Genomic DNA, 14,873 nt, shown 5'->3' on the forward strand with positions numbered 1-14,873 from the left:
TTTGTTCATTTATATGTAACTTTGCTTATTTTATGCAAGTTTTGTGTCCAGTTTGTGATTTTTAATAACATTTTTCATTTCATTAAAATAATGATGTATATTTTTTCATTTATTTTCTTTACTCATACTATTAATTTCTTTGTACTTCATGTTTTTTTAACTTTTTGAATTGGTCTGTAGTTAGTTAGTTAGTTAGTTAGTCAGTAGTTCTCGTTTACCCTTTCTTCTTTTTTTTATAGAGATCTTTCTTTCTTTCTTTCCTCAAATCTCTCGTTCACTCAAGAAGCCACTTAAATAATCAGGATTTCAGTCCTCCCAGTAAATTATGTCATTTTTTTTCATCAATGTAGATGAAAACACACAATCTATTGATTTGAAGAAGAAGATTGAAGAAGAAACAGCAGAAGTAGAGGCTTACTGTCCTGCTGGTCATGTTTATTGTCCAATCCCCTTCTGGCCCGGCCATATTAGTCCATGTGAGAGGAGAGATGAGTTGTGATGCTGTAAGCACATACCGAGCATTCTCCCTCCTCTGCTGTGCAGTTGTTGGGCATATTGTGAGATTTTAATACGTGGGGCAGATATGGAGAAGGGCTCGAGTCACATTCGCCGTACAGGAAAGAGCGGTGGCCAAGAATGGCAGTTGCTTCTCCTGAAGTCGAGACGATCGTGGATTTAAATTGCACTCTGAAAGGTCAACACATGACGGGGCGATCAGTCAGCTTCTAACATGGACATCTGAACTACAGGGGATGTTTTTTTTTTGTTTTGTTTTTTTTTATTGCAAATTGCTTTTTTTACACCGTTATGAGAAAATATGAACATATAAACATTTTGTTTAAGGAGACTCAGCTTCACAGTGTAGAGTACTGACACATCTGTATTTTTAAGCAAACATTACCGGAATGTGCAAGTTCGACGACGTATGTTGGCACCAAACAGCAAAAATGCATCAGCATAGAAAGTAGGAAAGCTAATAAATTGAATTAGAATGAGCCATTGAAGGGATTATTGGCACCCTACAGTTTGGCTAAGGCAACCCGAACAGTGTGTTCATTTTACATTATACAAATAACCAAGGAACAAACAAAAAGATAAGAAGCTGCTATTATTCAAAGGCCGTGCACATTGTGAAAGCAGCAGAGATGTGGAAACGCCTGCGTTAGCAGCCTGTGAGCTTCTGAGTCACAATAAAACTGTCCGACGCGTTGCCAAGAAGAAACCTAAAGAGAGAAACTTGTGAATGTTGCCAAATGTGAGGAAAAAGGGGAGATAAAAGGAGATAGCAGCAGATAAGACATGTGAGAAGCTTCAGGCTGAACAGACTGCTGCTTTTTACTGCAATCTAACACGTCAGATTGAACCAAGCAGGAGTCTGAGGGTCAAGGCCAAACACCTGGTAGAAATATTTATGTTATTTTATGAAGCAGTCTTTTGGTGAAGAATTTCAGTGGATGCAATAAGCTGTCATGCAGATGCCATGGTCCATTTGAGAATATAAACACTTTGGGAAACTCCTTCTAGCTTATAAATTATGGAGTATATATACTTATAACAGGAGCATCTAGTTTATATATTCAGGAATTAGAACAAACTTAGAATCCTGAGAAACTCCTATTAGCTTATCTAGAAAACTTACCTACAACATTATTAGAACAAGAGAAATTAGAATCCAGAGAAATCTCTGCTACTGTACAGTATATATCACGGACTACTTATTCTCAAACATGGGGTTACACTTTTTTCTTTTTGTTTTTCTTCTGTTGCTCTTTACTTTGGTTTGTTGTTTTGTTGTATTTTCTTCTAATTCATGTAAAGAACTTTGAATTGCCTTGTTGCTGAAAATGTGCTATATAAATGAAGTTACCTTACCTTACCTTTCATACTTCTTTGACACTGCACAAGAGTTTTTCCTAGAATATGCATCCAGAACAAGCTGCAAATACTCATTAGCCAAACAGTTGTAGAGCAGGTTCCTCTTCCGCCTTTCTGGCTTCATCAAATCTAGCTAGCTAGCTTTGAGTCTGAACAAACATAACTTCCACACCAAAGAGTGTTTTAGATAGCCACTTGGTATCTCATGGTGCATTTAGTGACTGGGAAAAGGTCGAGATTTTGACTTCTCTGCCTACCGAGAAGTCAAAATTTCAGCAGATTTGACTTCTGCTCCATGTGACATCATATAAAATATTGCCTATTTATATTGACCAATCATTTGGGTGAAGTATGACAATGTGTTGAGTATGAGCGTAATAGCCTGTGCTAATTATATAGCAGACAAAAGGTGAACCAGTGTGAACTAAAGACATTAACACCATCCACTGACAATAACATTAATACACACAAATAATTTTACCATCTTATCATTTCGTCCTGCGGAAGATGAATGTCAGATTTTATTTTTTTTCTAAAATATCTGGTCAAATTATATTCTGTGAAGTTTGTTAGCATAAACACAGCATTTGCATTAAAGTGATCCAGTTTTTAGAGGGTAGCGACAACTTTAGTTTCAGAAAGAAACGAAGCTGAAATTACAGCAGGTGTCAGACTGCAAGGCTGCCAGGTGCAAAGAACCTTGTAGATGACTACAAAAAAATGTCACTTGTGTTGTTGGTGATGTCAAAAGGTCCAGAACCATAATTACAACATACAAAAAGGCGACCTTAGTTCTGATATTATTTTGTCCTCGTTCATTTCAGTGTTTCATAAATGTTGTTTTAGTACGACCTTTGACATTTTAACATTTTCTGCCTGTTTGTTAGTGCTTACAAATAAGAGTTGTTATTATTTGAGCAACACTTTAGACGCTTCATAAATGCTTGTTTATAGCAGGAAGGGGTGAAAATAAGTAAAAACAAAAATTGGAACTGTTGTTTCAAAATTGAAAATAAATTAGATTTTAAAGTCATAAAGATACCAGATCTGATTAGTTGGGGAAAATGAAAAAAACAACAAAAAGACTTGTTGATTTGAAAAGCAATATCATGTAAAAAGCAGTAGCGAATTGATTTATTCCCAAGCAGTTCAAGGACAAAACTGAGCACTTAGTTTAATTCTGATTTTTATTTTCCCACTGCCTGTTTGTACAATTGACCTTATATAACTCCAGCGGTGCTGATATCTGAAACATGTTCATTCAAGCCCGCAGTGGGTGCAGTTACAGTGATTTAATAAGAGGACAAGAACTGCCCGAAGGTGCATGTGGTTATGAAAAAGATCTCATGAAAAAAATCTTACATACACACCGGGTTTTCATGTGTACCCAATCAATGAAACCTGGCTCACTCTCATTCTTCCGTCACTGGGACACACCGTTCCAGATCGTTACACTAACATCTGCTGACACACTGTACACTTTTGTGGAAAAAAAAACATTAAGAACCGCAAGTCAAGTCTGTATTGTTATGATGTTCCAAAACCCGTGTCGATGGGATCCAAATAGGAACAGAAACTCTATGAGGAGAATTTCTTTAAATCAGTCAGTAAAAGCTGAGTGCATCATGTGCTTATTTAAAGACAAACTTCCAACATCTGCAGACACATATCAGATCGGATCGTAAGTCCCGAATGTAAGAATGAAACACAATGTATTTGCATGAGAGCTTCGCTGCAGGCTCAGGAATGTTGGCATCAAGTATGCAGCCATGACAGACAGCTGCACCGCCGTGGCGTTTTTAACATGCCAGACCAGGGATTCGAGGCTTGCTGGGTCATCGAAAAGAAAATCTGAAAATGAGCCAAAAGAAAAAAAAGAAAAGAAAAGTGTAGACTAACATGATTTAACCTCTATAAGAGTGTTGTTTTACTATTCTAATTATAGGTAATGTGGACAAGAACACGACGAAACCAATAGACGGTAAACGAAGAGGCAAAGAGTGAAACTCCCAGCTCCTACTGGAAAAGACGCACAAAAAGTGCGAATCTAAACAAAAGTGTTAGTGAGTAATGTGGAAGAGAGAAATCACATTTTCTTCCTGATGTGGAAGCTCTTTGTGAGAGAGAGAAAAAAAGAAATTCTATACTTTCTTATAACTTTCTTATAAATATTTCTGAATTATGCATATGTATGTATGTATGTATGTATGTATGTATGTATGTATGTATGTATGTATGTATGTATGTATGTATGTATGTATGTATGTATGTATGTATGTATGTATGTATGTATGTATGTATGTATGTATGTATAAAAAGCTATGAATATCACTGTAAACAGCTCTAGTGCTTTATGTTCCTTGAGCAATTTAACATTTTGGTGTATTAATAATTAAAAAAAAGTTCTTCAGTACCATCAAAATTGTGAGGTTCTTTTGTATTAAACCAGGCAGTTGTCAAATCGTGCCTCCGATTCTCAAGTGTATTTAGATCTGCACTTTGACTAGGCCATGAATATGCTGTGATCCAAATGCCCTCATTATACCTGTGGCTGTATGGATGTCTGCTGTCCTCTGGATGGAGGATCTCTGCCTCACTCTCAAGGTTTTTTTGCACCCCCAAACAGTTGGTTGTTTTCAGGATTGTTCTGCATTTAATTCCATCCATCTTCCGATCAACTTTGATCATATTCTCATTTATGCAGCAGAAAAGCATTCCCACAGCATGATGCTGCCACTGTCACGTTTCATGATGAGGAAGATGTTCATGTGAAGTGTCACTTCTCCACCATAATATGTGTTTTTTTAATTATTATTATTGCAAAGAGACCAAAAATTCAATTTGGTATCTTCTGATCTTTGATGTGCCTTTTTTTTAAAATTTTAAATTCATTTAAAAGGAGCTAAATAAATGTGTACAACCAAACTTTTCTAAATGTTCATTTCAAACAAAAATCTTGAAAGCTTTTCACTTCAACACTGTCACGTCACAAAATATCAATAAAATAAATTGAAATTTGTTTTGAAACAAAGAAAATGTTGAAAGATTTTGATGTTATATTTTTTCAAGGCACTATCTATCTATCTATCTATCTATCTATCTATCTATCTATCTATCTATCTATCTATCTATCTATCTATCTATCTATCTATCTATCTATCTATCTATCTATCTATCTATCTATCTATCTATCTATCTATCTATCTATCTATCTATCTATCTATCTATCTATCTATCTATCTATCTATCTATCTATCTATCTATCTATCTATCTATCTATCTATCTATCTATTTTAGTTCTTAATATTATTGGTGAGAAACAGAAATACATTGTCAGAGGAATGAAAAAAGCCTTTTTTCAAACTGAAAATAATTTTGTCTGTGTGGATACTTAAGGTCTAAACTTCCCATTTAAACGAGGGACTATATTTAGAAAGCCACATTTACTGTGGGAATTGAACCATAAGAATATATATATATATTTTTAAAAATAACTTTCCTTGTGGGTGTGTGCCTTATTTCTTGATCTTGAACACAAACAAACAACCGTGAGTCGGATTAGCTCATCATAAACTTAAAAAAAAATAAAAATAAAAAAATCCCAACCCCAAGTTTATTTCTCCTCTTTATCGCCAAACCTCAGCATTCATTACACTCGGTGTGTCTAAGTACCGCCTAGTTGTCCTGTTTATTTTGCACGTGTTCGGCGCCGCCCTGCAGACGCGCTGATATTACGCCGTTGCGTAATTTGACAGGCCAGTGCAAACCAGAGGAGGATGAGCGTTTGACAGCTGGGTCGCCGGGGATTGTTGTCGAAGCAACAACAATTCAGATTAATTCGGGCATTTTTATTTTATTTTTTATTTTTATTTGTTTAAGCATATCGAACGAGTATAAGGCTATCTACGCTTTTAATGGCCGCAGCTGTGACGAATTCGGTCTGGGTTGCTCCGGGGCAGGACGCGCAGTTTCTCCACAAAAGCCACCCAGCGGCGCCGCTGACATCATCCGACGGCCTGAGAGGTGAGGATCATGGAGAAGTGCAGTGCAACGCCATCCTGGGAATTTCATCTTTCCCAGATTATAATCTGGTAGGGTTGATTTTATTTTTTGCACTTGCATTGCCTCTCTGCATCACTGTGTCGCTATTATTTTTTATTATTATTATTATCATTAAATTTTCTGTTGCCTGCAGATTTGGTATGAGGAACAGATTTGTTTTCATTTCAAGGGTCTGATCCTAACATTGATGGCTGCTGTGAGACGAATGGTGAATAAAGACAAATTTAAGATCGCTGATGCTGACATTTATTGTGGTGTGTTGGGGATGAATGGGATGTGCACCCGTCCCTGAAACTTGTCCTGCATAGTCCTGTGGAGCAACTGGATGTTCTAATTTCAGCTGTGCATTTAGAAAGAGCTTACATGCAGCATGAAGCCTTTGCACGGAGCTACTTGTAAATCGGAGCTGCAGGTTCGGCTGATTTTCTGTTGTGTTGGTACACATGCATCCCCAAAGTGGAACTACAGTCCAGAATGACATGTGGTGCAACCAATGATGCAAAGTCCAAGACAGGAAAAAGCAAAAGAAAAGAAAACACTGGCCTCATCAATACAGAGGCAAGTAAAAAAAAAAACAAAAAAACTCTTAATACCAATTTTGAGACTTAAGTCACATTAGGAGCTTGATTCAATTTCTTCACTCTTGAAACTGAAACTGCCAATCCAAACATGAACCAGGCCATAAACTACGTTAAATTACGTTAGCTTGATTCCATGTATTAGGTTAGGTTCTAGCCCAAAACATGGGTTGAAGTGACCAATTTTTTTTTATCACTTATTGGATAGTTGAGAATTTGTTGAAATGGGGTTCTGTGAAGAGGTTAACAACAGTTGCTATCTTATCTGCAGTACAGAGCTCTCTTGCCATCTTAATTTAGCATAACTACTGTCCAGTTGGTCCATAAGGTAAGAGGGGCAAAGACCAAACTTGACTTCTACCATCTCAAAAACCGCTTGGTGGTTTATGCAAATTCAATTTAACCAACCTTTAAGCTGCAGTCACATTTGCATTCAATTGAGATTTACGCAGGAAATGAAGGTAGGAAGCGGTATGCCACTTACTGCTTCCTGTGTGAAATGTGTTTTACTGAACACGTAAAGCCTTTTCAATCAGAGAACCGACCAAAGTTACAAATGACCTGGATGGCTAAATAAGTGAAATAAATGGAGCTAGAGTAAAAGATTTGTAATTTTGGTTTAAATCTGCCTTAAACATTATGAAGATACAAACAAATAAAGTCCTGAGTTTCATTTTGTCTAATACATTTGCTATTTGAGACCAAAACAACAAAAAAAGGAATTTGAATAGCAAATTTTATGCTTGATACATATAACACTAGAGGTGCACTGATCAGACTCAGCCAATTACCAGGTTTGACCTGCCAGTATATATATATATATATATATATATATATATATATATATATATTTTTTTTTTTTTTTTTTTTTTTTTTTTTTTTACCAGATTCCAGTTTGTGTTCATGAACTATCCTGAGCAGCATTCAAAACATTTTTGTTTTGTTTTAATCTGTCTTTTTTTGGGGGGGGAATTTTTGTTAAACTTAAAAAGACAAGACAGTATGACTTTGTTTATCCATTCTGGTATCTGCTGACTTGGGCTTTGGTTCAATGTTTCGGTTCGCCAGTTTGACAAAATGTCCCCAAGGCATTTCAAGTTGATGTCATGTGGCAGACGGTTCCTTTTCATACTCAAAAAATTCTGGTAGGAAACAATAAACACTACAAATGTATAAAAGGGGAAAGGAATGAAATGACCAGCACCTGCCACTGTCTAGCTTCCTGTGATGGCCACAGAAAAGCTGGGCACTGTGTCCCCTCTGGCTTCAGTATAATACATCCCAGATAAAATGTCTAACTGAATCTTCTTCCTACAATAACAACTCCTCCACCGAAGAGTGTTTTGGTTAGCGTGAGCTAGCTATGGTTAAGTTGCGATATTAGAAAATGGTCAGAACAGGTCAAGATGGATAGGTAAAATATTATCTATCAATATTGATTTAATGACCAGTTCTTTCATAAAAGTGTGAATGTCAACCATGGCCAGCAGGAGCCTGCGCTAACTACTTAATAGATCAAACCTGCTGTGAATCAAAGTCTCAAACACTTTGTAAACATTGTCACGCAACGTCATTTCACAAAGCTTACTATTTTCTATTTGATCTTGTGGAAAGTTAAGTTAAGTGAGAGTAGGTCATATATTTGTAAATGGCTGCCTGATCCAGTCTTTCTTTGACAAACTGGATCACAAGTTTTGGTTCGGTGTTTGCTCAAAACTTTCATCTAAACAGCGTAAGCCAATCATTTGAGTTAAAAAAGGTAACTGTGCAGTTTTTGTGTTATTTACCAAGTCATTTCCCTTTTGTTCTTTCTACCAGGGTAAAACTGAGATGGACACCTACCTACTTCATGATGTAGTAAATTCAAAAATGTTTGACAAGGATAGTGCTCCCATGCTGGAGTCACTTTTCCCCGAAGACTTCGGCTCTTCTTACAGCGTCAACATGAGCCTGCTCCTTCCCGATGTCGCCTACTTGCAACCCGGCCCCTGCCGGACTGTGAGGCAAATCAAAGCAGAGCCACCACAGTCCCTGATGCACTTGACCTGCCAGGGCAACGGAGCACCAACGACCCTCCCAGAGTACTCAGGAATGTTTAAAGCAGCTGACACTCCTGGTGGTAGCTTTTTCATCAAGCAGGAAGTGCCAGAATTCCAAGAAATTCCCCAGTTTCAGATGTTGAACACTGATTTAGAGCAGAACTCTTTCCCCATCACCCCACTAAGTTTTCCAGTCGGGAATCTCCACGTGGGACAACTACCAAACGTTTCACAGACTGAATGTTTTCCATTCAACCAGCACTCTGGCCATCAGTTTAGATCAACCTATCTGCCACCGTCTCCGCCAAATTCTCAACCTCCGAGTCCAGACACCGACAAGGAGATCCTTCATAACATCTCCCCTCCTCCCTCCTACGAAGCCAGCATTGCCTGTAAGACAACACTCCAGACCCACACTGATCCCAGACAGACTTCCAGCGATCCTTCGAATCAAAGCCACGACCAAACGTACGCTCCTACGTTCACACAATGTCCACTTGGCGGACCGGTTCAGGACTCCAGCCTGGCACCAGCTCAGACGACACCAAGCGTCGGACCTCTGTCTCCGGAGTTGGCGCAGTCGGCGCCAGCCAAATACAACCGGAGGAACAACCCTGATCTGGAAAGACGCAGGATTCACCACTGCGATGTTCCAGGTTCGACTACAAGTCCTTACGACTGGCAGTTGAGATAAACGTTGGTAAAATGTATGGCTAAAAGATGTGTTTTTGTTTCTTTTTCTTAAGGTTGCAAGAAAGTATATACAAAGTCGTCTCATCTAAAGGCTCATCTACGAACCCACACAGGTAAACTTCTTGAAGTTGCACATCTTATTTTGGGGGTGTACATGAGGATGTTGCCAGGCAGAGAAGTTTTCTTGGCTTGCATATTCGTTCTGTCTGGCCCACATCTCGCTGCTGTCAAATCACATAAACTCTTCAGCTCTCGTAAAGCGGGAGAAGGAGGGGGGAGGTTGGGTAGAAACATGCAATGATTTATGGCCCGCAGATGAGGCATGCTATTCATTTTTTTTCCTCCTTTTCCAAACTCTTTTATTAGATGTGAGCTCTCAACAAGACTCTTAGATGATGTCCTTGAGGGAGAACGGGTGGGGTGTAGATCCACAAAAAGAAGAAGCTGTGGGTGTCCAATTTAGCTTTACCGTGTGACTTCTGCCTGGCGCAGGTGAGAAGCCGTACCAGTGCTCCTGGGAAGGATGCGAGTGGCGCTTCGCCCGCTCCGATGAGCTGACGCGGCACTTCAGGAAGCACACCGGGGTGAAGCCCTTCCAGTGCGGCGTGTGCAGCCGCTGTTTCTCCCGCTCTGACCACCTGGCCCTGCACACCAAGAGACACCAGAGCTAAGGGACCCCTCCGCTGTATCTGTCCAGTCTTTTAAGCTTTTCCTTAAAATGGACAAAATACTGGGAAAAAAAATAAATAAAAAAAGACTGCAATTTATTCTATTTACGCTCAAAGGATACAGTTTGATGTTCTGACCTGCCGCTAAATGTTTTTATTGTTATTATTATTGTAAGAATATTAAATCTGATTGTTGCCTTACTTTCTCATCAACATGAGATATTTGCAGTTTGCAGATATGTATCAGCTCAATCTATTTTACCAAATTTGTCCTTTTTCAAGCCTTTTTTTGATAACATGCCACATATGAACGTTGGACAATTTTTATATCTGAACTGTCGATTGTGTAGATCCTATCAGCATTGTACAAGTTTATTTATGAAGCCTCTGTGCTGCCAACTGAAAGGAAAAAGGATGTTGTTTTAGCCTGCAGGTGAAAAGCATGATTGTGTTTGCGAACTGTGGAGAGCATCGGGAAAAGCTGCACATTTAAGATGAAAATAGGAGAAAGAAAGTACTCTGGCGTAGAGCACAGTTTGTGTCATGTAGTCAGGGCGTTGCTCATAGCATGACTTTGAAACTGCCAGGTTTATGATACTTTTAAGTAAAAGAGCAGTGTTCATGCTTTTTCTCCTTTTTCTGTAATAAAAAGATTGTTTGATTTTTAGACGGTAATTGTTTCATTTAGAAAGCACAATGATTACCAGGGGGAAATATTAGCCCCGTTACAGATTTGTTTTGCTTTATGGTCGTCAGACACATTTTGACATTAGACAAAGACAAGCTAAGTTAATACAAAGGGGAATTTTTCAAATGATGTGCTGGTTTTCATCTATTTATCCATTGTTTATAGCTGTTTATTCAAGCAGGGTTATGGGAGGGCTGCTACTAATCTCTAGGGGTCTTTGGGCAAGAGGCATAGTACCTCCTATTCCAGCTCATCACAGTGCAGCACATAAACATACACACACGCACGCACACTTCTTAGGATAATTTAGAGTACATAATTAACCCAACATTTATATTTTTTTGGCTGAGTGAAAGCTGGAGTACCCAGAGAGAATCTATGTATGCTAGAGCAGAAAATGCAAACTCCATGCAGAAAGAACTGAATAGTTAAGTGTTTTATTGTCACATTTTCTTGGTTTAATTTGACTAGCCTCACCCAATCCTGATTGCTGCCTAACCTGCAGAATCGAGAAATCAAGTCTGACAGCAAGAAGTTGGCAAAAAAAAAAAAAGTAAATAAATACTGTAAGTCTCAGAAGGCGTGACAGCATTCTGCAATGAAATCTAAGAACAGATGAGAAACAAAGTCATTAGCATAATCTCAATCTGGAGCAAGGTTGCAAAGTCTTGTGCTAAGATTTTCTGAGTTCAGTTAACCACAGTCAGAGCCATTATCTGCACATGAGGAAAACATGGAACAGTGGTGGATCTGTTTTAGGGCTGAAATACCCCCAAGTGTTCATCAGCGATTCATCCAGATCACCAAAGATCCCAGAGCAACATCTACAGCTCTGCACATCTCACTCACCTTAAAGTCCGAGTTCAAGATTAAACAATAAGAAAAAATGTATAAACAAAAAATAAATAAATAAAATATGCTATCACTCAGTCCTTTTTGTTTGTCTCTTTTTTTATTCACATAGATTTTTTTTTATTGCACATCAGTGTGCAATGCAATGAAAAAAGCAATTCTTAATGTTTGTTTTTACTTAACCCTCCTGTTATGTTCCGGATCAAATTGACCCGTTTTAAAGTTGAAATTTTTTTTTTAAATACTTGGAAGTATTTTTTTTTTTTTTTGCATAAAACGTTTTCTATTTGTCTTAATAGGTGCACTCTACATATAAATTGAAAATGTATTCATTTTACACATTTGTACCAACCCCTGCGTCTACTTTTCACATAGATACTGTTTGGGTCAATTTGACCCGGCAGTCAAGTTGAAGTGCAAAAAAAGATTAAAAAATGTCCAATTCTATATGTTTCCTTGCAGCTATGAACCATATTTCGCCACACACACACAAACACAACACACAACACACATGTGTGCACACGTCGACACACTCCAGCCCACTTTCATACACCCTGTGCATGCAAAATCATAATAAAGTCAGTCTAAGTCTAAGTCTAAGTCTTTCTCACTACTCTCTTTACTTCACTAGGAAACTGTGAGAAAGCAGGTGTTCATACAACTTTTGACGGGAATCTTTTCTGTTTCTGTGGACAAACTCCACCCACACTGAGTGACACTCAGCAGAAGTGGGGGAAAACATAAATACTCTCTGCATGACTCATTTATCTTGATTTTAATCGGTAGGTCAATTTGACCCTGAACAGTACGTGTGTCTCAAGTTCAATTATAAAGATCACCCATTGAAAAAAAATAAAGTGTAATATGAAAAATTTACCAAAGATCAGTTTCAAGGAAATTATAGTTTTTTTGTGTCTAGGTTTTATTCAGTGGACATAAAAAATGTAAATTAAATTTTTTATGTCCAAATGAGTAAATGAGTAGGTTGTCGTCATTGATCCTTAATTTCTGAGAAATAAAATAACATCATTGCACAAATATTGATTGAAATGCTTAGTATTGGAGTTAATAATCAGATACAAAAATGTTTTGAAGGAATATTTTGGTTTCTGACACTACTGCATGATTAAACACTCCCCGGGTCAAATTGACCCACAAACATTATTGCTTTACCCCAGAAACGAACATAACAGGAGGGTTAAGACAGCAATTTCAAAAATACAAAGTTTTTAAAAGCTCTTGACCCAGCATCATAGTAGCTTTACATTGAAAGCCAGAAGAACAAAGTAAACATCTAGTTTTTTTTTCTCAGAAACTTTATTAAGCAGTCAAGCATTATCTGTATGTAAGATATTTGCAGATGCTAAATAATTATTTGCTTCCTCAGCAGTAGAATTAGGAAAGTCCAACCTTAGCTGACATGTTGTCACATATGTGATCAAAATTAACCCAAAATGCAGATGCAGTGTGAAAACTATACTGACACACCATGATTCTGTATTCTGTGGAGCTATTCTTAGCAGCAGCCAATTGAAATATTTTCTTTGACCTTATTTCGCTTTTATATCGTGGCAGAGGACTTTGTGTTAGTGGTTAATTAAAGATCACCCTTATGCTCCCAGCGCATTTTCTTTTAGATTTAGCAATAACCTTTTACTAAAATGTAACTTTGTCAGAGTCATAATTTGGAAATCTATCCTCATTTTAGCTATAGTTGGCCAAGTCTTAAAACATGATTTGTCGTTTTCACTAAAAGGTGAAGTCAGACAGGAATTAAATCAGGGGTCTCTTAAAACTTTGGGGAATCTGAGCTTTGATTGCTTCGTCATGGCAGACATGATGGAAAATCTTTCTCTTTTCAGCTGTTTCTATTTCAGTCATGAATTTTCTGGTGTTACTGTCCTGTTACAGCATCCGTATTTTGGGGAGGCTCTGGCTGTCACACAGATAGCATCACTGATCTTTTAAACACTTGCTACATTGAGGAATTAATATCAGGGTCAACGACTGTAAGTTGTCTTCGGCTGCAAAACAAGTCATATCTTGATACTCTGTGATTGTTCATCAGCCGTTTCGCTTACCGGATCGTACGACCTGATAAGAGTCCAGCGGTTAAGTTTATGGTGCTCATGTGCATGTGAACAGAACGACACTTTGTTGGGTTTTTACCTAGATTTCCATTGAGTAAAAATGAAAGCACACACCATCCTTTTGTCTGATCGAGTCCTTTTAGTTTGACCTGGAATTCCATAATTAGTCCTTCAGGTACACCATCATTAGAACCAGTTTTAGTGTAATTGTGACAAACGAAACAAGATGTTCTTGTCTTTATTTACAGTTCAGAGAGCGTACGTTTGTGACATGAGTCACAGAGGAGGTGCCGACAAAGGGTGCCAAGAAACCGCAGAAGGTGCCCAAGCTTGTTCCCGAGAGCAAAGGAGGTTACCTGCATGTAGGAACAGCCTAATGTACTCTCAGTTTTTTTCCCCTTTACAGTCGAAGTGATAAATCTCAAAGGTGATATTATACGGACGAAGACAAAAAAAAGAATGTAGTGGAGAGGGAATAGCTTGTAATCACATGAATTCTTTAGCAGCTGACAAAAACATTCATCCAGATCCAGTTATGATGGAACACTGTACATGATGTTCGGGGTGTTTCCTCTAAACTGTAACCTGTTCTTAGAAACTGCATTGGCTTCATGCTGTGTCGGAGCATACCAGAGCTTAAAATATCACTCTGTGTTGGTTGCCAGATTATAGCAACAAAGCAACGTGGTTTTATTTTGAGAGATGTGATGTTTTACGTGGACGTTTGAATAAAATCAGAGTAAGAATGTGACTTTCTGATGTGTTCTGGACAAATGATAAAAACATTAAAGAGTACGCCAGACCTCAGCTATGGTTTTAAATGGTTCTGCAATGGCACAGCCAAGCGGGATCATGGGTAATGGTGACTAGAAGTGGACCAATTTTCTTCTGCCAATTTCAATACTGAAATTTAAAATTCAGTATTTTGCATGGTGATATATTTAATTTAACTGTTTTGTTGTTGTTGTGTTTTCTTTTAGCATTTTTAATTGTTCATTTTGTGATTAGAACTTCTTTCAGATGAGACTTAAAATGGTGAGCTGAATTGAGCTGGCTGACCAGTAGCTTTACACGCAGACTCCAAATTAAGGTGCTTCTTTGTCATATTTACATGGAAATTTGACATTTTCATCTCTGGGTTATTTTTTTTTTCTGCTGGTACAGCATCATTGAGAGGAGGAGATGAGTTGGACTAGGGCCCACATAGACCTGTTTAACAAGTACAGGTCCCTGTGCAAAGCTAAGTGCAAAAATGTCCTGTGATCAGACGAGACAAACATACTGTACGGTACAGTGTGTTTTCTTATATTTGACGTAAATCGAACAAA

General features: G+C 38.0%; 1 protein-coding gene across 3 annotated transcripts; it reads left to right on the top strand.

Moving 5' to 3' along the window:
• The first annotated feature begins 5,614 nt into the window (after positions 1 to 5,614).
• On the top strand, positions 5,615 to 11,186 carry LOC102219550 (Krueppel-like factor 5). 3 transcript variants are annotated; one of them, XM_005798020.3, is made up of 4 exons: positions 5,615 to 5,966; positions 8,334 to 9,210; positions 9,301 to 9,360; positions 9,740 to 11,186. In XM_005798020.3, the coding sequence occupies exons 1-4, from the start codon at positions 5,790 to 5,792 to the stop codon at positions 9,916 to 9,918; spliced, it is 1,293 nt and encodes a 430-aa protein (XP_005798077.2). In that variant the 5' UTR covers positions 5,615 to 5,789; the 3' UTR covers positions 9,919 to 11,186. The 3 variants fall into 3 exon arrangements, with proteins under 3 accessions (XP_005798077.2, XP_023192000.1, XP_023192001.1); XM_023336232.1 differs by having other exon boundaries at positions 9,614 to 9,924; XM_023336233.1 differs by having other exon boundaries at positions 5,810 to 5,898.
• The last annotated feature ends 3,687 nt before the right edge of the window (positions 11,187 to 14,873 follow it).

The sequence above is a fragment of the Xiphophorus maculatus genome, chromosome 7, assembly GCF_002775205.1.
Source record: "Xiphophorus maculatus strain JP 163 A chromosome 7, X_maculatus-5.0-male, whole genome shotgun sequence".
Taxonomy (NCBI): Eukaryota; Metazoa; Chordata; class Actinopteri; order Cyprinodontiformes; family Poeciliidae; genus Xiphophorus; species Xiphophorus maculatus.